General features: G+C 40.6%; 1 protein-coding gene across 7 annotated transcripts in view; it reads left to right on the forward strand.

Annotated features, from left to right (window-relative positions):
- The window catches only part of LOC134226805 (mucin-5AC-like), a 77,778-nt gene that overhangs the window by 11,362 nt on the left and 38,899 nt on the right, over positions 1-27,517 (forward strand). For 2 of the 7 annotated variants that reach the window (XM_062707796.1, XM_062707798.1), the window contains exon 1: positions 3,237-4,832. The exons of 2 other annotated variants lie outside the window; for them this stretch is intronic. In XM_062707796.1, coding sequence (XP_062563780.1) covers positions 3,722-4,832 — 1,111 coding nt within the window. In that variant the 5' untranslated portion in view covers positions 3,237-3,721. Of the gene's footprint in view, positions 1-3,232; positions 4,833-27,517 lie in introns of those variants that run through there. 3 more of the 7 variants (XM_062707795.1, XM_062707797.1, XM_062707801.1) reach the window with 2 other exon arrangements.

Here is a 27,517-nt window from a genome sequence, read left to right on the forward strand (position 1 = left end):
TTACCACAATGGCACACAATTTTCTAAATGAATCTAACACTGAAGTAAATTTCAAATGCTTCTGCTATTTGAATCGATTATCCACAGCAAACTTATCTTTACCTGTGAAATTTTTCTGCACCGGAAACTCCCAGTCCGCTTTGGCAAAGGTTCTATAATCAATGACACAGTATCAGTATTTGATTAGCAGCTTCATGTAAGCGTGAGTTTTGATTCGTCATAATCTGGGAAGTTCTGCACATTGTACGTTTTCAAACCGGATCGTTTCTGGGCATTCCGGACTTAACTTTTCGAAACATCATTCTTTCCGCTTTTCGGATTCCGTCCAAAATAAATAGAATCAGCGTTATCTCATTATTATTTTTTTCCGGTTTCCTGTCAGCTCCTGATGTGATGCACTGTCATCTGTTACTGGAACCTTCAAAGGACCTTTGAGATGGTCGAATGATGTACAATATTCAACAGTTTTCGCAAGGCGCAAGGAAACCCAGGATTTTACATGTGGGTTATCAAAATCCTTTCGCGAACAATTTACTGATTGCTTTTATCGTTATCTTCTTTTCCTTTTTTTCGTCTTTTTCTTTTCTTCTTCTTCTTCTATATTAGAATTACAGACCGACCTTCTGACAGTCTGAATAGGTAAAAGAATGTTTTTTTTTAAGCCAAACAGCTCAAGGACACTCGTAACGGAATTCAAATTTAAAAGTACTCGCGTTTTCAAGGGCACTCGATATGGAAGTAACGCAGAACAGTCGTTTTTATTATTATACGCATGCTGCAATGCAGCAAAGCTGAAGTAATAAAAATGACATTTGTGCGTTGCTTCCGTATTAAGTGGTGTGGCCTTGAAAACGCGAGTTGATCATCCCGGTGCATAAAACGGCTATACACACACGATCAAGCAGTTTGACCAACATTGACTCCACAATTCGTTTACTCAAGCATCCACCATGTTCCACCAACAGCGGCACGAACTCTCAATTTTTCCGACCAATAGGATCACACCCGAACGACTGAAGCGCCAACTGGAACACCAACAGTACCGACCATTAAAAAATATATGAGGTTTTGTACAACTTCGCTACAAACGTTCAAGCATGTTTGGCCAACCTTGACTCCGCCCCCAACAGCGCAAACCAAAATCAAACCACTTTGTTTTTTGTTTTTTTTTTTCGACAAAACCGTCAACTGTGAAACGGTTGCTCGAGCAACCCAACACTCGATCCATAAAAAAGCAACCGTAGTATTTTCTTTGGGGTGCACAGTGGGCGCAGCAATCTAAAAACGCGCGTTCTTTAATTTGCATGTGAATATTACATGCGTTGTGTCTTAGGAAGAAAATTTTACCAAAAAATTAGCTACCTTTTGAATCATCAGGGTGACTAAAAAATTCGTCCATTAATAACACGTTTTAATAAAAATATGAATATTTCGGAGGTATATTAGATAAGTTATTCGATTTTTAGGTATTATTTTATGCAATTTCACTATGTCCATAGCTTGATTAGAGGCAAATTAATCGATGTCCAAGACAATGCTTCGGGCGGAGCTCAAATGTTCTTGCAAAGTAGTTCATTGCAAAACAATTGATTCCGCTTCGACTGGGCAAGGCAAACAATATGCATCCAGTTGGGTATGCCAAACACAGTAAATGGTTGCACGCGCAGGGCCACTTGAACTGGGATGAAAGCTACATTTGAAATTCGAATTTATTTGGTCAACATTCCGATTCACACACTTAACCGTAGCGTAGAGCGTATTATTGTCTCGTTCGAATTTTATTCGATTCAACTGTCAATCTTTCAGTTGTTGCGGCGTTTCACGCTAGATCGATTTCAGTTTGAGCTTTATGGCGTTATGGATTCAAAACTCATGAAAACATTGTATTTTAACATTTTTTTCAATTTTCACGTCAAACTGATTAAATCTTCGTAAATGCAAACACTGAGAATCCCAAGACAGCGTTGCAAATCCGTTAGCCCGTTCGTAAGTTATATTGATTGAAAAAAAATGCATATTTTTGTACATACAGTACAGACAGATATGCCTGAACATAGATTTTAAGCTTTTTATGTAAATTTGTTCACAAATTTTAAATAATTATTTTTTTTCTGTTCCGGACCAACATATACACTACAAACACTGACAAACAGAAGTAATTCTTTAAAAAAAAATGTAACTACATCGTACACAGATTTTTCGGTCATTTTGAATGTTCATTGATTGGCCAAGCGGTATTTCGTACGTCTCAGTGTTAAGGGTCCCCCAGACCTAAGCGATTCCATCGCCGCGACGGCGACAACTAGTCGCTGCGATTCTATCTTTGGGTCGCAGCAGGCAATGTTTCATTTACGCTTCCATACCAACGGCGACATAATCGCTGTCGCCAAGCGATAGAATCGCGTCGCGTGTGTTTGGGGGAACCTTTATACATATTTGACGTTTTCCCACTATCGTCATCAGGTTCGTCGTTTTCCCCAGTTTAAGTCAACAACATATTAGTTAGTGTTTAGTGTTTTCATGGCGATAATTTTGATCGGTAAATGTTTCATGTGTTGTGTCTGTTTATCTGTGTTATAAGTATGATAATGTTGCTATGTTTTGCTATTGGTAGCACTCCTTCAATTTACTTACCTCGTTGCATTGCAAAATACGATTTGACGTTGACGTTGACGTAACCCTGTATATGATCTGATTTGAATTGCGTATCAATGTCGTACTGTAGTAGCTTCTCTTATTTTCCCAACGAGAGGATGAGCACCTCTGCAATTGCGAACTGCCCCCAACGGACGAGCACGAGGTGATTGATAGAGACGGAAAACGGATTTCAACCCCCGTAAAACACATAAACCACACGATGCTTGTGAAACACGAAGCTTCTTTGCATTCTCAGCGGGGTTGTTGCAAAATTATGTATTTCAAGAGAGCTTTACCTACTCAGCACCATTCACTACTGCTGCATATTCTCGCACCATTTTCCGACTGATAACAACATTGCCCTGGTGAACCACCATGCGTTTCCATTCTCGACATACTGAACCTCTAGACGACGAAGCGACGTCGGAATCAACAGCGTTCGGAATCGTAGGTTTATTAGCTTTTGATTGAATTGCACGTCGCCGGCTCAGCTCTCGCGCTCTCCGTCCCACGAAGAAATACTGAGGCGAGTTGTACTCGGGGGGCCCTGGTTGGCTTTGCCCGGCAGTCTACTGCTGTTCTTCGACGCGTTCGGATGGACTTTTGTCCTCTCGCTTTGCTCTTTACAATCGCTACCACTTTGAGGAAAATTTAACATTTTTCTTTCGTTCCGCTTAGAGCATGAGGATCACAACGTCGTCGTCGTCGAGAATCTGCAAGTGACTCCAAACATTGCGATATTCTAGTCTAATCGTTTTCGGACAGTAGTTCAATTCGCGTATCAAAGCATTTCGAAACCCGGTAGTTAGTGTTTATTGGTGACCGAATTCAGAAAGGAGAGAGATATCAAAAGATTTTCGGAATTTTAATCTATCTCAGCGTTTTGTTATTAGTGTGTGCAATCAAGTGATATTATTAAGGAAGAAGAATGCCAATAGATATCAGTAAGCGTCTGTGATACAAACGTCCTCAAGTCCACGATCGTGTTGCTCAGCTGCGTCCACAGGAACTATTTTGAAGGTGTAACATCTACGTCCTAGCGTGATAAGGTCAGTGCAAATATACAAAAGATTCGCGATTTGCGATGTACAGCGAACCAAGGCGTAGTGCCTTCAGTTATGAAAGTGGTGGAGATAAGGACAAATGCTTTCCCTACTCCATTATTACGAAGCAAAAGCAGCCACTCCAGATAAGACAACACCGATACTATCCGACGCAGCAGCTTCATCCTGTTGTGACCCAGGGATTTCGGAACTATCAACGTTCGGTTACGCCACCTGTTACTCATTCACCACTATCCGTTCAGGGAGGAGCACCCTTCTACACAAACACGATGGTAACCGACGTCGGAATTTGCTTCAGCATGAGCAACGTGAATCTGAACAGTGATTACCCTCCCTATGTAGGACATCCTTCGTTGTCCATTCTCGGTAAAGGTTATAACGATCCTGCTCAAACAGTCAACTGTGCCCCACCTTCCATATCTAAATTCCGTCCGACATCCTCCAGCTACAAGGCTCGAATCGTTACACCCCCCAACGGTGTTTCCAAGTGTTCGCCCCACACGCCACCATCAACTTCTCCATACAGCATACCTTACTCTCCTTACTATTTTGCCCATCCCAAGATCCCCATCAAGATCTACAACAACCGCGCCGCACCGTATCTTCCGATTCCAACCAATTCGGCCTCGTCCGCCTCGGCAGCCGCAGCCTACGGGCAGCAGCTCAACAACTACTACCCAGCCGTTCCCGTGCCTACCGAATGTAAACCGTTGTCCAAAAGCTGCATAGCGAACACAAAACTCCGCAAAAATGCTTCCAAAACGTTGATGAACAACCAGTACTACGACATCTGCCTGAGTAACTGTAACAAGGGTTTAGCCTCGTATACGCCGCCTACATTGGCGCAATCTGACCAACAAGTTGCCAGTCCAGCGCAATCTGAAAGTCCCATAGACGTAGACGGAGATGAACCGGACGTTCCCGCGGAAGAAAGTGAAGAATATGAGATGGCTTGTGTGCCCCCGCTTCCGGACGATGACGATGACGTTGACGAGGCAACGGTAAACGAGCCTCAGGATTTTAGCTTCAAAACACTTACCGCACGGCCGGCGGATGAGACCTTGGAGGAATGCTACCAAAGGACATCGGCACCTCCACCTAAGAAGAAATGGATCCGGCAACATATGAAGGGTATGTATTTAGATACGAAATACGTATCTGTCAAGGTACAATCAAGTGGTGGAATTAAATGGGATGGTACGAACTCGTCTTATGACAAGTGATGTATTTAGTATTTATTCTTGCAAACGGTCAATAAATTTTTCGGTGTTGTTAAAACCACGCTAACTAACATCTTGTCTTTTTTAAACAATCTTTCTGTTTTTTTAAATAAAAAAACCCAGATTAATCCACCTAGCGGTGATGGTGCCTTTCTCGCGCAAAAAGGTAATAAATGTAGCCTTTACGCTTACACCTCGATGATGTACAAGAAAGGCAAAACAGTTACACCGTCTAATTTTATGATAGAAAATTTACACTAGTAGACGACAGATGGCGCTGCCAAAAGTTTCTCGAATTTCCTATGTTCGAATTTTGACTTTCGGACAGTTTCATATTACTATGAAACTGAACGAAGAGCATACTTACGCCTAAATGCGTGCAACACGAGCATCTTGATAGTACGATGAAACTCTTAATGGGAGCAAGCCACGGATAAATATTCATAGATGCAGGGCAATTTTTATAACACATTATTGTTCTATGTGACTATGTCTCATCACTATTTTAATATTTTCTATTTTTTGCAATTCGCAATTATTATGAAATTCAATAGTGATCAACAGCGTTTTAGTCTCTGTCGGATGCAACTTGTTGCAAGAAAATCGGTTAAGAGTTTCTATGAGAAAAATTGGCTAATGTTTTTTATGGCATTTTGTGCACACACACACATACACACACATACGCACACACGGACAGACAGACATTTGTTCAGCTCGACGAGCTGAATCGATTGGTATATAACACTGTGGGTCTCCGGAGCTCTTATCAAAAGTTCGTTTTCGGAGTGAAATGATAGCCTTTCGGTACAACTTTGTTGTACGAGAAAGGCAAAAAGGATTTATGAAATGCCGTTTGAATGAGTTTTAACATTTTTATAGTTTTTTTTCTTGTTATAAGGAATTTTTATAAGCTCAGAAATTCCTAATGTTCCGTTTTATCTAAACAGTTAAACAATTTCTTCTAAATTTCAATGAACGTACCACAAATATCCATAGTAGACAGTTATTATTAGGACAAACATCAGACAAGGAACAAACATATTATTGTAGGCCGAATTTAAACACCCATTTATAACACGAAACTCATTACCAAATTAATTATAGTTTCCGCTGAAGAAGACAACAACCCCGTACCGAAACGTTGGACAAGTAAAAAAAATTGTCTCAATCTTTAAAGACTGAGTAGCCAGATTAACCTTTCCGTCCCTGATGTCTGTTTTTGAGGGCTTCCAAAAATTAAAACTGCTGTAATAACCACATTTCTTAACCGATTCCTTCGCCACAAGTTGCATTCGATTTTGGGTCAATCCTTAGTGAGGTTCCAGAATCCTTCGGGGTCAGTTGTCCCCGGAAAAAAAGTGATCATTTAAAAATTTAAGTCAAAAGTAAGTGTGACACCTCAAACTTCAGCATTTCACAAAACAATTATGGGAATGATAATTTTAGGGTCACATCGCTCATAATCCGGGGGACTTCGTCTAATTTTGAGGTGGCGAAGGAACCCTGAAAATATCATTCACACCATTACTCTGTGAAACATGAAGTTTGAGGCGACCTATTTTGGCTCAATTTAGGAAATGTCCATTCCGGAAGTCCCCCGGATTGCAGCCGGATTGAATCCGAATGGCCTTGGAACCCTAGAAATATCATTCCCAACATCGTTTTGCGAAATCATGATGTTTGAGGTGTCGCACGACCTATTGTGGCTCAATTTATGAATTGGCCATTCCGAAGGTCCACCGGATTATGATCGATGTGGCTGGACTGAGCTCGAGCGGCTTAGGAACCCTTAAACTACCATTCCCATCATTTGTTTTGTGAAATCATGATGTGTGAGGGGTCACACTACCGGTTTTGGCTTAAGTTTGTAAATGGTTAATGGTAAATGGAATAAATCTGGAACCTCACTGAAGATTGACCCAAATCTAGTATGAATCAAAAATTGGAATTCATCCGGACTTTTTCGAATGAATTTTTGGAAGCCCTTACGTCAGGGACGGAAAGGTTAAGTTGAAACAATTTCTTCATTTTCAGCATAAAAACAGAGAAACTCCTCAAAAATTCCTGGACAAGAATTATTTTTTTCAGAAATTTATCAATTTCTTTCAAGCGTTTGATTTATTTCAGAATTTCTGAAATTCCAGAATTACAATCATAAAGATAAATGTTGAAATTTAAAAAAAACTATTTTCACGAATCCCAGAAATACAAATATATTAGCTCTGAAACAAATATAAGAAATGAAACTTTCTGGACCTGTAGACTTTGTAATAAAAACCCACATTGCATAGGGTTAATGACGGCTTTGGCAGGTTTTGTTCTATTATTGGCAGGGGGGTTTTTATGACTGATTATGCTCAAATTTGGCCCAAACATTCTTTGCATATCAAAGAATATTGTGGCCAAATTTCATAAAATTCGGTCGACAAAAATCCCCCTGCCAATAATAGAACAAAACCTGCCAAAGCCGTCTGTTCATCTACCTAGTTTTCCCAAAATTATTCTGGAAGAGTTAAAAATATTATTTAAATTATTCGAAAAGAGTAAAACTTTTTTTTACTGATATATCAAAAGAATATAGCTCAAAAATGTCATAAAAAGGTGTTGTATGGGTGAATATCGCAAAATCAGTCAAATTTTCGAATAAAAATATTTAAAAAATTCCAAATTGCGACCCACAAAGAAAAAAAAAATTAAAAATTAAAAGTCGATTTGTAAAAAAAACTTTTTTGATTTAAACGAAATTTTGTCTGGATATAGGTCATTATATTCCCTTCTTCTTATCTTCTTATAGGCATTACATTCCCACACTGGGACAGAGTGTCCTCGCAGCTTAGTGTTCATTAAGCACTTCCACAGTTATTAACTGCGAGGATTCTAAGCCGAGTTACAATTTTTGCATTCGTATATCATGAGGCTAACACGATGATTTTGTTATGCCCAGGGAAGTTGAGAAAATTTTAAATCCGAAAATTGCCTAGACCGGCACCGGGAATTGAACCCAGCCACCCTCAGCATGGTCTTGCTTTGTATGCCGCGCGTCTTACCGCACGGCTAAGGAGGGCCCCAACATCGTTTCATTCCCAACAAGGATCACATCGTTTTGCGAAATCATGATGTTTGAGGTGTCGCGCGACCTATTGTGGCTCAATTTATGAATTGGCCATTCCGGAGGTCCACCGGATTATGATTGATGTGGCCGGACTGAGCTCGAGTGGCCCAGGAACCCTAAAACTATATTCTCATCATTGTTTTGTGAAATCATGATGTGTGAGGTGCCACGCTACCGGTTTTGACTTAAATTTGTAAATGGCCAATGGATTCTGGAATAATTCTGGAACCTCACTGAGGATTGACCCAAATCTAGTATGAATCAAAAATAGGGATTCATCCGAGCTTTTTCGAAGGAATTTTTTGAAGCCCTTAAAAACAGACATCAGGGACGTAAAGGTTGAAATGATTTCTTTACTTTCAGCATAAAAACACAGTAACTCCTCAAAAATTCCTCGACAAGAATTATTTTTTCAGAAATTTATAAATTTCTTTCAAAGCGTTTGATTTATTTCGGAATTTCTGTATTTCCAGAATTACAATCATAAACAAAAAACTGTTTTCACGAATCCCAGATATACAAATATATTAGCCTCAGAACACACATATTTTATTAGAAATGAAACTTTATGGACATGTAGACTTTATAACAAAAACCCACATTGCATACTTAGTTTTCTCAAAATTGTTCTGGAAGAGTTAAAATTATTATTTAAATTATTCGGAAAGAGTTAAACTTTTTTCTACTGATTTTTTCAAAAGAATATAGCTCAAAAATTTCCTAATGCACAGCCAAGATATTTAATAGAAAATAGTGTTCTATTTGTATTGGGAGCCCACCAACCCAAAAAAATTTCAAAATCGAAAATAAAAAGTTTTAGGAATGGTGGCAATGCATATTAATTGATGCGAAAACATAAAAAATTATAGAAACATGCGATCTATTCTTTTAAAGTGCTTTTTTGACCATTCTAATATGATTTTTTTAAATGCATTTTTTATATGATGTACGAGACAGGCATCATCGCCGCTAGGTGGATTAAACTGTTTTTTCTCATTAAATTGCTTTTAACAAAATAACAAAAGCTAATTGGTTCTGACTGACTTTGAAGTCAGTAAGTCAAACCATCCGACAAACATTGTCTTTATAATCTCAAAACCAGTCCATACTATGTGATCAAAGCGAAATTGGCTTCCTACTTATTGTAATTTCGAATAATATGAATTGTATTTATTCTAGCTCGCAGATACTGCTTGTGGGGAATAAAGTGAGCCTGAATAAATCATTCGCATTTTTTGATAAAGTAAAATGTATTTCTTATTTCATAATAAAAATAAATAAATACACTAAAATATTTTCAAATGACAGTAATGAAAAAAAGATAACAAATTTGAAATTCAATCGTAGTAGGTATTTGAAATGCCAGCTTACTAAGAAGCTAATGAAAAGAAATTTGAAATTCAATCGCAGTAGGCTGACAGGAAATTCAAGATTGTTCGAAGGGTGACAGAATATAAATGAAGATCATTCAGTGTTTGTTTCTTTAGGCGGAAGGACGCTGATTCTTTATCGGTGTGCAAAGCCTGTTTTCCACGGAGAAGGAAGACAAATCGTTTGGCTACGACACTGCTTTCGTTCAACTGCATTTTTGTAAAAGAATAGTTTATCTTTATTATATGAAACGCAATTTATTCAAGAAGGAAAACGCAGAAAATGCTGTAGGTCATTGTTGTATAATATGAATTAACTTTAGCAGGAAAACCTATACACATTTTCTTCAGAACAAACTAAACAAAGTAACATTTATTGGATTTCGAGGAAGAAGCTTTCTACTTCTATAAGATTACTTGTATAATCTGGTATTTCTTTTTAATTCACATGGTTTTGAAATATTTTAGGATTCAAAAATAATCTCGAAATCAATAAACATCCTATACAGCGTTCACACATTTTAAAGTGTCATCTAGCTTGCATTGGAATCCATCTAGAGTGCGGCGCTTCAATCAACTCAATTGACAGTTATATCGAAAAAAAAACTAAACAAACGATCAAGCTGGACCCAAGCAGGTCCCAAGAGCTCCATACGGCTGTCTCAAGCGAACCACATCGTTACATTGTTGTGTTGCATGATTGAGTATTTTGTTTTGACAAAATACTTACTTGATACTTGATGGGCTACAGCTCTTCGATGAACCTACGCCGAATGGACTATCCTTCTCCACTGGACTCGATCGTGGGCCAATCGCTTCCAGTCGCCCTGAAACATTGAGCGCCCTCAGGTCCTCTTCAACTGCAAAAAGCCATCGTGTACGCGGCCTTCCACGAAGCCTCTTCCGGGTTCTCTACTAAATATTATCTTCGCTTGATGTTCTTTCGGCATACGAACAACGTGACCAGCCCACCGTAGTCTGCCGTGTTGAATAAGCTTAATAATATCCAGCCCTTTATACACGTGGTACAATTCGTGATTCATGCGGCGCCGCCAGATACCGTTCCATATACTTCCATATACTTCCTTTAGCTGGAATTGATCATGAGTCCAATCCTCGCTGTCTCCCTCTTAAAAGGCACAAAAGCCTCTTCCACGGCACGGCGATCAAAATCGATCAAACAAAATATCGAAATGGAAACTGTTCATAAAGATTGCTTCGCCATAACAAAAAGGTGGTAAAGAATTAACACTGTTGTTTACATTTGCACCGTTTGTTTAAGAAACTGCATATGTAATAATTTTGATAACAAATGTTGTTATAATTAAGTAATGGTTATCCGTTCCAGTATTTTGCGTTCGATAATGGCGGCTTGAGTGCCTCTCGATTTGACATTAGAGAAGTAGAAAAAATTGGAACTCATCTAGTCAGCTTTGACAAAATTAAATTTTAATCGTAAATAAAGAGATGTCAAAAATATTCTATGCTACTTCTAGGCCTCAAATTTCTAGAATAGATTTTCTTATAACTTCAAGACCTAAATAAATACATTTAACAATATCTAATATTTCTAGGGTTACTGAAAAGGCTTTTAACGCAATTGAGGATTATGAAGCAGGGACGAAAAGTGTTCAACTTTTATCTCTGGAAATGGCATGATTTGTAATGCATAAAAGAAGCAGGTCTTCAAGAGTAAAGGGCAAGCCAGAGAAAACGCGACGTGCGATTCGGCGCGACGCGACAATGCAATTTGACAGCCTGTTGATAATGATTGTTATTCTTTTACGTGAGTCGCGTTGCATCGCTCAACGCGTTTACTCTGGCTTGCCCCTAAGTTGTGGTTTCCCCACCATTATTGGAAAATGTTATCGAAACAAAAAATTGATCACCAACCTTCTAACTACTGGATTAATTATTAAATACTTCAAACAGAATGTGTTTCAATTACGTTAACCTGACTTCAAATTAAACATACAGTGGCAGGTAGAGTGAATTCTGGACAAATGAGCTTTGCATATGTTTATTCCTGCTTCCATTGGTAAGGTGATTGGAAAGCGATTCCATTTTGTAGTAATTTTGATTAATACTAGTAACATATAATGCTCGCGCGACAGCACAGCAATTTGCTTCCAAGGAATACAATTATTGAACTACATACCATGTACACTTCTAGTTCAAATAAGAAGCTGAACTAACAATTAACAATTAAAGGCAGCAAGTTAATAACTGTGTTGCCGTGCTAAGCATAGTTGTCCCATGTTAATTTTTGACGGTGCCATTCCTATTGTGCTGGCGGTGGCGTATTTGCCTAAACAAGTTATTTCTTCAACACACATCATATCTAGACTTGCCAATAATCCATTCTTGCTCTTGAATCCATTGATGGTTACTTCAGGTGACTGTCAGCGTAGTAAAAAATCATTCCTTTAAAATGACATGGGACAATTATGCTTGGGACGGCAGTAGTATCTCCTAATAAATTTCATAGGTAATATAAATTGCAAATGGAAGTAACAGGTACGAGAAAACTACAAACTAATGTAACACAATTTAAAACAGAATTCGTTACAAAAAAAAGCATATTCCTACCTAAATAACACAATCTATTATAAATCTGTTACTTTACTCTAGTCGGGTACCTAATTTCAATTATGGAGTATACGCTCTACCAATACGTTTCTTTTTTTATAATAAGATCGGATATTTTCAATTGCCTATTTTGATGAACCAATAATTTAGCAATAATTGCTGCTCAGTGTCACATCGCTGATTAACCCCTTTGTGATCAACAACGGTAAGCTTTCCTCACGTACGTAACTAATTGCTTATCTAATCTGGTTTTTCGCAAAGCTTGTTTTTCCTATAGTACACAGAATGTGTGACCATTTGATAAGTGATTGATACGTAATTAATTATGAATAGTAAGTAATTCTTTCCTCCATTACGTTCATCCTTATGGTGTTGGTATTCAGCATCCCAAAACCGGTGCAATCACCGTTTGACATTTTACATCGACCACTAATCGCTCATCCATGTGCAAAAATTTTCCATCCTCACGCTTCTCGCCGTTACGAGTTCCCGGCCAGTCGCAATTACCCATTATCAAACAACAATGTGCCAACTAAGGCAAAACAATTATCCAACCACTCTGCTCTAACATCGCAAGGTGTTGCTCCTCCGGGAAGTTTATCTATTTATCCAGCGTATATCTCCGGTCTTTACATAACCCACCCAAGTGGCCGACAATATAGTGGTGGCGGCGGCGACGCCGGCCTAATGCGAGAGTCAATTTTCCCGGCTTTATCCCGTCGCGCAGTAACACCACGCGCGGACGTGTGGCTCCCTCGCTCACTAGCCACTCTGCCATATTACCGGTCTCGCAATAGCACGACTGTTGTGCAAGTGGGGTGGGATCGACCGCAGGAATAAGAGCTGGAACGTTGCATAAGAGAAATCCCAACGTGCACCCAGCAGCAACGCCAGCATTGACGTAAATCCCCTTCTCCAGGCGGCAACTATTGGGGAGTGGGATGCAACTAGTGTAACGCTATACTATGGAGATTTTTTATTCTATAGTTGCCGATGATCATAATATTTTTATATCAATTCTGAATTTTTTATTCAGCCGTCTATTTTATTTGGTTTTTATCTCATTCAGTAATTAGTTAGTACTTTTGATTGAAATGTTTGTATAAAATTTGTTTGAATCTTTTGATACTCTTTAAGCACCAGACAAAGAATACGTTAAAGGTCTTTCCGTCTTATGAGAAGAAAGCAATTATCTGGGACTTATTCACGATATCATTTCTGTTTTAATTCTCTGCTTAGCATGGTATGATTGATTGTACAATTCGCAGTTGCTAGTTGTTATTAGCCGAGAAACAACAAAAAGCACACTTATTCAATAGTAGTCTTGCGATTAGAAAACCATTCTCAAGGTACATGCTCTGAAGTTTCTTCAATTTAAAACGAATAACGATGCGGACCACGAGAAAATTAGTTCCATAACCGATAACGAGAAAATTAGTTTGCTACAAGTTACCGAGAAATCCTCTGCATCTCCGTGTGTATCACGGGAAAGAAATAAGTTTTTAGTTGGGAAGGTGATCTATGAGAGGTCGCCTTGGTAAGCAACGAAATATTTCATTTGCTTTGAAGCATTTTCAAAGACACAATTACGAAAATCATATTTCAAATCAATCGCTGGATGAGCGATAAAACGATGCAATGCAAACTCCTAAAAATGTATGCTTGGTGGGTTCTGCGTGCTTTTTGAAAAGTAAGAAGTACCAAGCGAGAAGTAAGAAGTGAGAAATGAGGTATGAGAAGTAAGACATTTTACTTCCCACTTCGCATTTCTTACTTTTCCATATGAGTTCCCAATTATCATTAATCGCTTCACACTTTTTCGAAGTCCAGACGACATTTTTCGCCGTATTACCCGTTTAGTTAAATAACATTTTCGGCCAAATGGCCCTATTTGCTAAACGACCATTTCGTCCAAACGTTCAGCAAAATTGCTTCTCCGGAAAAACGTCTTATTCGACTGATCAACTTTTAAAGTTTTTTGTCTCTTACTATATCATCATAACATAACCTTATCGGCAGTACTGGCATCGTATTGTTCGGGGAGCCATGCCGGTTCTGTAGTACACATTTAGCGACCATAGTTAAGTAAGGGCAATCGTGTCATCCGACAGACTAGACGGCGGCAATTCGCATATACGAATGAGGTGGTAGATATCGAGCGGGAGACAGATCAAACAAACATCGGGCTGTTACAGTTTGAAGTGCATGCTCAACAACAATGCTATAGATACTAATGATAATGTCGAACTAGACGATGGCGATAGCAAACCGCTACCCAGAGCGGGACACGCGCTTGACCGTTTTTTATGAAGCCATATAGCTAGAAGCTTCCCCGATGGAGTTTGGAATGATTGTGGTTTTGCGTGATCCCCCGCGTTGACATGGCTGGGCTACAATAATTGTTGCGAATATGCTAGATTTGAACACATTTGCAAATTAACTAATCATTTTTCTTTTTCTTCCCATTGCAGGTATGACACGGATTGTTTAATGTATTCTGGAAAGGTAAATATTCAATCAAACTGAATAGAATATATTGTATATTCGGCCAAGGGAGTGCTATAACATGCAAGATATGATTTTAACTTTGCAGGACGTATTTCCCAATTCGTTTAATTGTTAATACACTCAGGTTTTTTTTACACGGTTTGTTTTAGTCGTTTAAGATTAAAGCTGTGAAAGTTCGGCTTAACCGAGAAATTGATGATATCCAACCGCGTACAAAACCTGGGTGTAATAAAAACTCAAAACCCTTAGTAATCGTACTATTCAAACATTTCAAGCTTCCTACAGAACTTTCACTTGAAAGGAGGCTTCCGGACCTCTTGAAAGGAGGCTTCCGGGCCTCTTGAAAGGAGGCTTCCGGGCCTCTTGAAAGGAGGCTTCCGGGCCTCTTGTAAGGAGGCGTCCGGGCCTCTTGAAAGGAGGCTCCGGGCCTCTTGAAAGGAGGCTTCCGGGCCTCTTGAAAGGAGGCTTCCGGGCCTCTTGAAAGGAGGCTTCCGGGCCTCTTGAAAGGAGGCTTCCGGGCCTCTTGAAAGGAGGCTTCCGGGCCTCTTGAAAGGAGGCTTCCGGGCCTCTTGAAAGGTGGCTTCCGGGCTTCTTAAAAGGAGGCTTCCGGTCCTCTTGAAAGGAGGATTCCAGGCCTCTTGAAAGGAGGCTTCCGAGCCTCTTGAAAGGAGGCTTCCGAGCCTCTTGAAAGGAGGCTTCCGAGCCTCTTGAAAGGAGGCTGCCGGGCCTCTTGAAAGAAGGCCTGGGCCTCTTGAAAGGAGGCCTCCGGGCCTCTTGAAAGGAGGCCTCCGGGCCTCTTGAAAGGAGGCCTCCGGGCCTCTTGAAAGGAGGCCTGGGCCTCTTGAAAGGAGGCCTCCGGGCCTCTTGAAAGGAGGCCTGGGCCTCTTGAAAGGAGGCCTCCGGGCCTCTTGAAAGGAGGCCTGGGCCTCTTGAAAGGAGGCCTCGGGCCTCTTGAAAGGAGGCCTCCGGGCCTCTTGAAAGGAGGCCTCGGGCCTCTTGAAAGGAGGCCTCGGGCCTCTTGAAAGGAGGCTTCCGGGCCTCTTGAAAGGAGGCTTCCGGGCCTCTTGAAAGGAGGCCTCCGGGGCCTCTTGAAAGGAGGCCTCCGGGGCCTCTTGAAAGGAGGCCTCCGGGGCCTCTTGAAAGGAGGCCTCCGGGGCCTCTTGAAAGGAGGCCTCCGGGCCTCTTGAAAGGAGGCCTCCGGGCCTCTTGAAAGGAGGCATCCGGGCCTCTTGAAAGGAGGCTTCCGGGCCTCTTGAAAGGAGGCTTCCGGGCCTCTTGAAAGGGAGTTTCCGGGCCACTTGAAAGGAGGCTTCCGAGCCTCTTGAAAGGAGGCTTCGGGCCTCTTGAAAGGAGGCTTGGGCCTCTTGAAAGGAGGCTTCCAGGCCTCTTGAAAGGAGGCTTGGGCCTCTTGAAAGGAGGCTTCCTGGGCCTCTTGAAAGAAGGCTTCCGGGCCTCTTGAAAGAAGGCTTCCGGGCCTCTTGAAAGGAGGCTTCGGGCCTCTTGAAAGGAGGCTTCGGGCCTCTTGAAAGGAGGCCTGGGCCTCTTGAAAGGAGGCCTCCGGGCCTCTTGAAAGGAGGCCTCCGGTCCTCTTGAAAGGAGGCCTCCGGGCCTCTTGCGAGGAGGCCTGGCCTCTTGAAAGGAGGCCTCAGGCCTCTTGAGAGGAGGCCTCCGGGCCTCTTGAAAGGAGGCCTCCGGGCCTCTTGAAAGGAGGCCTCTTGAAAGGAGGCCTCCGGGCCTCTTGAAAGGAGGCCTCCGGGCCTCTTGAAAGGAGGCCTCCGGGCCTCTTGAAAGGAGGCCTCCGGGCCTCTTGAAAGGAGGCCTCCGGGCCTCTTGAAAGGAGGCCTCCGGGCCTCTTGAAAGGAGGCCTCCGGGCCTCTTGAAAGGAGGCCTCCGGGCCTCTTGAAAGGAGGCTTCCGGGCCTCTTGAAAGGAGGCCTCCCGGCCTCTTGAAAGGAGGCCTCCCGGCCTCTTGAAAGGCGGCCTCCCGGCCTCTTGAAAGGAGGCCTCCCGGCCTCTTGAAAGGAGGCCTCCGGGCCTCTTGAAAGGAGGCTTCCGGGCCTCTTGAAAGGAGGCTTCCGGGCCTCTTGAAAGGAGGCTTCCGGGCCTCTTGAAAGGAGGCTTCCGGGCCTATTGAAAGGAGGCTTCCGGGCCTCTTGAAAGAAGGCTTCCGGGCCTCTTGAAAGGAGGCTTCCGGGCCTCTTGAAAGAAGGCTCTTAGATATAGGCTAACGAGCGTCTTAAAACGAGCCTTCCGAGCCTCTTAAAAGGAGGATTCAGGGCCTCTTAAAACGAGACTTTCAGGCTTTTGAAAAGAAGTCCGAGCCTCTTGAAATGAGACTACCAAGCCTCGTGAAAAAAGGCCTTCGAGCTGCTTGGAAGTAGGCTTCCGGGAAACAAAGAAGGATGCTTCTAATTTTCTTGCAACGAAACAACTGAGCTTTTAGGAATAAAAACTTTCATACCTCTCAAACGGAGGCTTCCGAACCATTAAATTCTAGATTTTAGTTCAGAAGCATATTTTTAACATATTCTTCAACATTTTTATTTTATTTTTATTATCAATATATTTTGCTTGGAATTGTACTACGTCCGCCATTACCCATTTTTGTTCGAGGTACCCCCTGGAGCCAGCGAAGGTACCCCTAGGGGTACATGTACCCCAGGTTGAGAACCGCTGCTTTACATGGATACAAGACAAAATTTTCAAAACGACTTATCTGCTTTTGTAAACAAAGATTCAAACGACGATTTGACGAATCTGATAGCTCTCCCACGCAAACCAACACAATTAATAGGTAGGTGAAGGTCGTTTTAAAATTTTTGTCTTGAATACATATAGCTTTAATTTTTACCTGTGGAAATGTTAACAGAACAATAAGCTGAAAAATAGGCCAAGTTTCATTAGATGCATAGAGCTATTTAAGAAGAAGATATGTTCCATCTGCGTGAAATGGAATGTTTGGTTTGTCTATCATCATAGTTTATCGTCTATCATCATAGTCTATCTCGTACATACATATAGGAGAAGACCGAATCGGTCGTTTTGGTCAATAGGTCATTGTGCGAAAAGTCGTCTAGAAGGACCATTTGGTCAAAATGTTATTTAGCCGAAAATATCATACAACCGTGAATGTAGTTTGCTGAATAGATCATAGGGCCAAAAACTCGTTCGGCCGAACAAAAGCGAAGGTGAAAGTGTGGAGTGCTCAATGATAAGTAACAAATGAGAAGGGAGAATTGAGAAATGAGAAGTGAGACGTTTCTTCACTCTCTGCTTATTTTTCGCTTCTCAGCGAGAAGTGGGAAGTGAGATGTCCCATTTCTGACTTCTTATTTTTTCATTGTGGAAAGTGGGAAGTGCGAATTAAGAAGTGATATCATTCCATTTTAACTTCTCATTGATGATTTCTCACTTCTCACTTATCGCTTCCACAGTGAAATATGAAAAATAAGAAGCAAGAAGTGCACCGACTTCACAAATCTCTCTCGCTTCTAGCTGTGATAAGTGACAAATGGGAAATGAAAATTAGAAATGATAAGTAAAAATAATGTGAGACGTTAGAGGTTAGACGTCTCACTTCTCGTTGCTTATTTCTCAATTCTCAATTTTTACTTCCCACTTCTCAATTATCAAATCACTTCACACTATTCTCATTCACTATTGTCCCACCTAAAGACATTTTTGGCATCTGATCCATTTCAGCAAACGGTTAACTATTGGCTAATAGATAAAAAGGTTGAGACAGGAAAATTTGGTCGAAATCAGAATTGGCATAAATTTCATTTAAGATAATCCGATTTAAATAAAACTGGATGCATCGGACGCAGAATTTATTTTAGGGGGCAACATTTGAAAAGAGGGTAACATCCAAAATTTATTCTTCCTGATTCTATGTCTATGTATAAAGCTATGTATGTAGACGAGGAACCAGAAAGAATAAATTTTGGCTGTTACGCCCTTTTCACATGTTGGTCTAGAAAAACATTCTGCCTGTCGGTGTAAACTTTCATTATTTCTATGCTCTCCCCAGAAACTGGAATTAATTTGAAGACCGATAGTGGTTTAAGATCGAAAATCTATTAGAAGTATGAGATATGACCATTTCAGTTAGAACAGATATATGGCCATTTCCGTTAAAACAGTTCCGGAAATATGATCAGTGATAACAGATCGGTATTATGCAAATATGGGAAACAATTATCATTTTTTTACATGATTACAGAAACATTGAAAGTTTTGTAGTGTAAGACTCTCGGTCAATAATTAACAGCTCCCTGGTGTCCTGTGAATTCGGCTCAACGTGTATAATCAAATTTCCGGGACCATTTTCTCGGAAATGGACATATATCTGCGTATTTTTGGTGGGCTCTCATTCTGCAGCCAGCATTGATCGAAAAATTTGTTCTAGTTTTAATAAATGATGAAAGTTCACTTCACAATCATACCCAATCTAATCCTTGGAAATACCAGAACAGGACCGATCCGAAATATAAGACAAAGACAGAAAACTAGGAGAATTTCAAAATTGGATTATGTTAAGCAAAGTTATGATCTTTTGAATCTTATCTTCTGGCTTTTTCAGTCTGAAAATTATTCAAACGTGTTTACATTTGCATTGCCCGACGTTTCAGCCCATATGTTCATAGATGTTAAGTGTACGAAAAACGGCAGACAGCTTTTCCCTTGAAAAAGACCCAATAAACGGGTCGAAACGTCGGGCAATGCAAATGTCAGGAATTGAATCCTAAAGAGAATGAACAAGTCTCTCACTTATCATCTATGTATACCGCGAGAGACTTTTTTCCCAAGCTGTCATGATAGAGAACCGATTCGGGAGGCTATACCCCATGATAAATTTCTTTTAGAAAGCTCCAAATGCGGGGAGCACTTGCTCTGATGATGCATTTCAACTTGTTCTACACAGCCTGGAGCCGACGTTCTGATACCTGAACCAACACAAAATGAGCAGAAACAAAGCGAGAATTTTTCTGTGGGGGCTGTCTATCCGATTCTGTTTTTCGCACTTGAATACAAGTTTGATAAATTTGTTATCATGGCTTGTTATGATTCGGAACAGTTTTTGCCTCTCTTTTACGGTTGTTCGTTATCTATTGAGAGCGATTTCTGCAAACCCTGGCAAATGTAAACCCGTTTGAATAATTTTCAGACTGAAAAAGCCAAAAGATAAGAACAAATAAAAAACTAAAAAACTTCAAACTTCTCAATCTTTTTGTCCAACCCATATTAGTATCAATAAACAAAACATAGCCTGGATAGTTAAAGGCTTGTCCGGCAAATGGCTCTCCACATACACACTGTCGTAGAATATTTCACAAGCACAAAATAAGCGATTGGAGGCGTAGCCAACGGTTTATTTTTTAGTTACTCATGCGGTGATGCACAAAATTATAAAGGATATGCAAAACTGATCCAATGTATTCTATAGTTAAAACCAAATATGAAACGATTTTTTTGCGAAAATAAAAAAATACTAGTTGTGGGACTGATTTTTGGTCCTTTTGATAATCAACATGCAAAATGATCGCATATCAGTCCCATTGTTGTTATATATTTATCAGTTTCTGTTACTTTTTCACTGTTTCCATTTAGTGAAATAGCATCACAATAATAATATTTTGTCGATCAAATCCACTATAAAGCATAAAAACATTATATGACGCGAAATCAAATTTCAGCTTAATCGCCTTTTTTCTCTGCTTGTACTTTTTTTTATATGGGACTAATATGCGAGCATAGGCAGTAAACCCCTTGAATGATTTCAACCAAATTCGGTACACGTTTTCACTATCCTAAGGAAACGAATATAGAGGAAGTGGAAAGGTCACTTGAAATGCGGAATGTTATTGGGGTTGATTATTGTTTAGAAACCTAACAATTCATATTATTAGCGCGAGAAATGATAAATTACTCTGTTGACCAACTGTTTTTTTTTAAATTATTTTTTCGATTCTAACCAAAATTGTGAATCAAACTGGAAATTCCGGGCAAGGCCTTCCGAATTAATTCAGTGCTAAAATTTGTTGTTTCTTTTATGACAACATCTGAGAATCGAGCCTTCAGACCTTTCATAAAATAATGATAAATAGGTTCAGAAAATGTTAATAGAGCACTGAGTTAGACAGCGGGCTTTGTTTAAGTAACTGTATAGCTATCAAAAAAGAAGAATAAGATGACTGTGAATCCCAACTCCTTCTGATTTCTTCTCTAGTATGTTTTTGTTTTCAAAATATTGGATTTTTTATAGAGCGTAAAAAAAAGACAGTACTCTTATCCCAAGCCCTTATGTTATATTGTGTATTTTCTCTTATGTTGCTCGGAATTTGTGGTTTTAAAGGCGGCTTATTGGGCCTACGCAGGCGGAAGACGAGTTCCGGACCCCCCGCAGACGGGGGCTGGCAACGTTCAGGCATGGGCGGAGATGAATGGCGAAAATTTTTATTTACTGCACAGGCCTGAGCCCCTTGCATATATTTTCCTCTATCTACGACTTACGTCACTTCGCACACTCAAAAGATGGCAATTCTCTTGAACTTATATTCTCCATTTTCTTGAATCAAAATCCCATTTCCATTCCACTATCATTCTGAAGAAAAAGTGTCTTTTTACGACGCGTGCACTTCAGCTGCACGTTGCATAATATCAACAACACTCTATAAACCGGACGCCCCATAACTGCTTTAACACTTCAAACACCTAATGCAGTTCCTGTGGGATTACCGCCCCAGTACGCTGGGACTGGGGACCGCTCCGTTCCCGGTCCTGTGCGGCAGCGACAAGACAACCAAGACCGTACGGCGCAAATCAAACGCGCTATTATACTCACCTTATCGCCGCCCGGTCTGAATATTTCTCTTCCTACCAGTCCAGTGCACTTGACAATCGCTCATCTACACGAGCTGCGGGTACGCTTTCCAAAGGAGTGGGGTCAAATACGGACCATTTAAATTTTGATTTGTGAAATTATTTGATTTCGTATTTACGAGTAAAAATGAAAAATCGTTGACTTTTTTTGTTGGCGACCTGGAAAAACTGTTATAATCTGATACTTCTTTCTCGCTAAACCCGATATAGATTTCAACCTTTCATTCGATTTCCTTATTTGAACTATCTTGCGGACGATACGTTCGGTACCACTCTCCCCTAGGTAAATATCTCAAATCCGGCGTGGGAGCAAATCTCTCGGCGGGTGGTTGTTGGCGCGATGAATGGATCTGGCTGGTGGGTGGCGCACGAGAAACTGTAGAATGCTCCAACGCTCGGCTTTTCGCGATACACGTGGCAGTCGGGAAGGAACGATGATGATAATGATGAGCTCCCAGGCAGTTGCAATCTGGCAAATAATTTGCTCATGACAGGACAGGACCAGAGGAGGGCGTGCTGTGGAGTGGTGGTGGTAGTTGAGTAGGGTTAGTACATAACTGCACTAAGGTGAGGAGGGTGGACGTCGATCTTACTCATCGTAGAAAAAAGTCAGCGCGCGAGTAAAGTGTGAGAGAATTTGTGTGTGTTTGCTTCTCACCGCGTGGTTGTTTCAAGGAACGACGTATGGTAAGCGGTTTTCAATATGGATTGTATTTATTTAGTTTAATAGAACAATGCCGCACAGTAGACGAAATTCAAACAAAATAGCTATCTAAATTATATTATTTAGTTAATGCATAACATCAACAATATAACACGTAACGTGTATTTAAAATTCGCGGTATGACGAAGTTATCTTTTCTGATATTTGAAATAAGGTTTTTTTTGCTTGATTCCGAAAGGGATAATTTTCTATTGGAGGAACAAACACTGTTTGATCATTTGCTATTAATATTCTCATATAAGATAAAAGGCGAGCAATAATAATGAAATTTAATCGATACTGCAGTTTTTGTTGTTTTATATTATGACAAAAACGAAGAGTATGTACACTTTTGTAGTTGGAAGAAGACACAAGTATTACCAACAAATTGAATGTTTTGCTTGTTAACCTGCCACTGTATGCTAATGTGCATACGAAAGTGACAAACACTCCATTCATTGAATCACGATTGCACCCTATAATACATTCATACTCGTTTCGCGAGAAAAAAACATACTGTGCATTTCGAGATGCTATGCCATGATTGCCCGACTGATCGGATTCTTATCGGAGTGTTGCTGTTGTATGATTGTGCCTGCGTGACGTCAATCGACTTGGGTGAATGCATTTGCGAGTTTGTCCGGTGCTCCAGCTTGCTTGCAGTGCAGTGTGCTGCCGGCGGCGAAATGTTTTAAAAATAGCAAGAAGAGCACCGTCAATGCGCATTGGCGCGGGCGGCTACTCCAGTTGATCAAATATCTGTCTCATCAGTCGAATGATAAACATACATACCAGCTATGGTCGTCGCGTGGCTACGGCGACATTCAGTCGGTCAGTAATTATTAAATTATTTCAATTACCGTTATAGAATCACTGATTCTCGGATATGAGTGTTTCAGTCAATCGCGAAAGGATCGAATTTCCCTTCAAACACTTCGCCATTAGTTTGTTTGGTGTCTGTTTTGCTGCCCCTGCTGATGCAGTAATGTATGATTTCTGTCACGGAATCGCAGTCGCCAAACGATAGAATCGCGTCGCTTTTATTGGGGGGAACCATTAAGGTTCCCCCAAACACACGCGACGCGACAGTCGTGACGCGATTCTATCGCTTGGCGACAGCGATTCTGTCGCCGTAGGTATGGAAGCCTAAATAGGATATTGCCTGCAGCGACCCAACGATAGAATCGCGGCGACTGGTTGTCGCCGTCGCGGCGATGGAATCGCTTAGGTCTGGGGGAGCCTTTATGCTGCTACAGTCCCTGTTATTGAACCTTTTTCGACGTGCTTGTTTGAAGTTACATTGCTCTGGTTTAAAATTGTTTACGGTCATATCTTCTCGACTCGAGTATTCAGCACCCACCTCGCACAAAGTACTGGATGAAAAATGTCGTTCCAAACACTCATTCAATTTTCCGTCCTCGGTGTACTGACAAGTCTATTCGATAATAAAGATTAAAAAAAAAAGAAAAAATACTTTCTTTGGATCAACTCTCGTATTTGAGCCCGGATTTCCCTGTCTCTATACCCGGTCTCTATATCATTAATGCATCATTCGAAAACAAGTCTTTAAAACGTGGATAATGTTAATGCCATAATCTAACAAGACACGAATCGGATTCGTTAAAAAACTCGTCCGTATTAAAAAAAGATATGAAAAAAAAAATAAAAATGGCTCTACATTGCAAAAGGAACGTCCTCACCAATTATCATGCAAAATCATGCATCATGCGGCATCAACAGCTGTGTCTTGCTCTATTTGGTTGCAGCGCGCCAGTTGATCTTGATCCGATCCGACTGCTGCAAACTGTCAGAGGCCCCATCTGAAACACGGCAAACTTGAACTGCATAGTTCTGCATCGCTCATCAGCGATTTGAGTTATAATAACCAGAACACTCTACTCACGAATCCGCGCACTTCTAACTTAGAAAATATGACACAATGAAAAAAACGAGCGTAACGAAAAACGTAAACTCATGAGCGCAACATATGTACTTAGGTCTCTCTTTCCTAACTTTCTTCGATTTCTTCTGCTTTAATATCAATTTGAAATGTTTGCTTGTCTTCCAATATCTCTAAGGTTGACTAAGGACTGTTCAGTTGATGAAGAGAACACTTTGTATTGGCGATGTTTTTTAACCCATCACTTTTTTCAGAAACCTGTTTTTTTATTGAATATATTATCTGAGCTTCTGGAAATGAAATTCAATTATATATTCTAGACGAGCCAGCCTTGGGCTGAGAGTCTCGATAATAAAGACAAAAAAATCAATTATCAACAAAAAAAATTTAACTAAGAAATGAATATATCAATCATGACAATCTCCATTTATTTGAATTATAATGCCTAATAATAAATCAGTTGTCATAAGACGACTTTAGTACCGTCTTCAGTGTCTCGTACTTGACTCGACTTGAAGAAAATCAATCGCAGCTTTCACTATGTATGCTATACTATTTATTACACGCCCGTTTTTCTACTCTGTGAATGAGTAATATTGTATTGCCGTCTGTTTTTTATTTTTCATAACGAGAAGTTTACTCATTTTTGCCTTTCTCGTATACAATGTATACGTAAAGGCTATATGTTCGCTCCAAAACCAGACTTTTAAAGGAGGACCGGATATCCATAGTGTTATATACCAATCGACTCAGTTTGACGAATTGAGGTGATGTCTGTGTGTGTGTGTGCGCTTCTTTTTTTTTATAGAGGGATGAAGGCAAATTTGCAAACAGACACATGAAATTATTACTCAGGGAGTGGGGTTGACGGAACGCCGGACCCACTAAACCCATCCAAACAACAGAAGGTTACTTGAGTTACCCTCTTTTCTAATGCCCTGATCCCTCCGGGACTTACTGGATGTCAATACTTCGGAGAGGGGCTGTGCTCATGCACTTCACTTGTCCAACCTCTAACAAGCATTGCTAGTTCGCTGCATGCTCCTCATCATTACTGCGTATCTCCACTACGACACGTTTTGCATTTGGCGCTTGTACAATTGCTCTCATTTCTTAATTACGGCACGGCTCTTCCGATACAGTTACATCGATCATTAGGCGTACCGATTGAGTGCCGATGTCGGTTCAGTGATTCCGGTTGAAGGATGGCTTCCGGTTCACTGGCGCCCCGATGACTCCACACCGGTTGTTTTCCCACGATCGGCTACGACTTATCACCTTCGCTCGCCATTTTTGCTTTAGCTACAGCATGATCTGCGTTACTGCTCTGTTCACCACGTTCCACGTTTTCTCATCTTCGCACATTTCCTGAAAGATGTTGCCTTTCTCGTATACAAAGTATACGTAAAGGCTATATGTTCGCTCCAAAACCAGACTTTTAAAGCAGGACCGGAGACCCGTAGTGTTATATACCAATAGACTCAGTTCGACGAATTGAGGTGATGTCTGTGTGTGTGTGCGCGCGCTTTTTTTATAGAAGGGATTTTATGAAGGGATTACACGTTTTGCATTTGGCGCTCGTACAATTGCTCCCATTTCTTAATTACGGCTCTTCCGATATAGTTACATCGATCATTAGGCGTACCGATTGAGTGCCGATGTCGGTTCAGTGATTCCGGTTGAAGGATGGCTTACGGTTCACTGGCGCTCCGATGACTCCACACCGGTTGTTTTCCCACGATCGGCCCTACTCATCACCTTCGCTCACTGTCCAGTGCCCTCTGGTCTGCACGCCATTTTCGCTTTAGCTACAGCATGATCTGCGTTACTGCTCTGTTCACCACGTTCCACGTATTCTCATCTTCGCACATTACCTGAACGATGTTGTCGGGATTTATGCTACGAGTGCTGACCGTTGAGATCCAACTCCGTTCTGCCCTGAATCGTGGGCAGTCGAATATCACGCACTACGTGCTACGGACAGGCCGGATAAAGTGGAGACTCTGCGTGTCCGAATCTATGCAAATACTTCCTGAAGCATCCATGGCCTGACAGGAACTGCGTCAGGAAGAAGTTGACTTCTCCGTGTTTTCTGTTCTCCCAATCCAGCTGCCACTTTCGCATCGATTCGACTCTCACAATTTTGCGTGCTCCCGTCGTTCCACGTAGTCCATAGCAGGCACAATTCCTCCAATAAAATTTAGATGTTTATGTTTGTGTGTATGTATGTATGTGTGTGTGAATGTATGTATGTGCGCAAAAAGTCTCGCCCATTTTTAGGCACTTACATCTAACCGATTTGCTCACAAGAAGCTGCATTCGACACAGAATCCTGTCCCTGTCATATTGGAAATTAGCCAGGTCGGACTATGGGATCAGAAGTTATGGTCATAATACATTTTTTTTTCGTTAAAAACGCGTAAAAAAGTCTTGCCAATTTTTCAGGCACTTACCCTCAACCGATTTGCTTGCAGCAAAATGTATTCGGCGCAGGATCCTGTACCATTGTTTCCTATTGAAAAATAGTCAGGTCGGATTATGGGATCAGAAGTTATGGCCAAAATACTTTTTTTTACGCCAAAAAGCGTAAAAATAGTTTCGCGCATTTTTCAGGCACTTACACTTAACCGGTTTACTCGCAACAAGTTGCATTTGGCGCAGAATCCTGTCCCATTGTTTCTTATTGAAATTTGGCCAGATCGGACTATGGGATAAAGAAGTTATGGCTAAAATACATTTTGGCCTTTTTTAACCAAAGACGGGCAAAAAAGTCTAGCTCACTTTTTGGGCACGTATCCTCAACCGATTTATTCGCAACAGATTGCATTCGACAGGGAATTCTGCCTCATTGTTTCCTATTGAAAGTTGGCCAGATTAGAAGTTATGGCCAGAATAGAAAATATTATACATAAAATTCATTTCAAAAACTTACTTTTTTCGGCACTTATCCGATTTACTCGCCTCAAGTTGCCTTCAACGGCGATTCAAACTAAAACTCAAAATATACAGCCGAATTTTTTTTTTTAATTTTTTAAAAGCTCACTATTTTGTGGGGCACTTATTCTGAACTAATCAAAAAGTTACAATGGATGGGGATGGGGAATCATTTTTCATTGTATACTGTCGAAAATGAGCCTGATCAAATTATGGTCTCTGAAGTTATGAGGAAAATACAACTTTTTGTATGCAGAATACGCTACAAAAATTTACTTATACTTGATTTTTTTTAAAATGATTTTGCAATGTCATTGTCATCCATAAACAAATATGTACAAGATACAATGATGACCAGATTTTTAACAAGTCCAAATTTTGGAAGTCTGTAGAAGATTCATTCCAAATGTTTTGGAAGTCTATATTTCACAAACTTGTGCCCGACACAATGTACCCTATATAAACTTTCAGCTCTAAGCCTTCAATTGCTTTGTATTTGTGCTGTTTTGACTTCCCTAATAAACTTTTCTTGACACATTCCATAATGAACTCAAAAACGAAAAAGTAAAAAAAAAGTAAAATTTCCGTGAGAAAAAAAG

This window comes from Armigeres subalbatus, chromosome 3 (assembly GCF_024139115.2).
Source record: "Armigeres subalbatus isolate Guangzhou_Male chromosome 3, GZ_Asu_2, whole genome shotgun sequence".
Classification (NCBI taxonomy): domain Eukaryota; kingdom Metazoa; phylum Arthropoda; class Insecta; order Diptera; family Culicidae; genus Armigeres; species Armigeres subalbatus.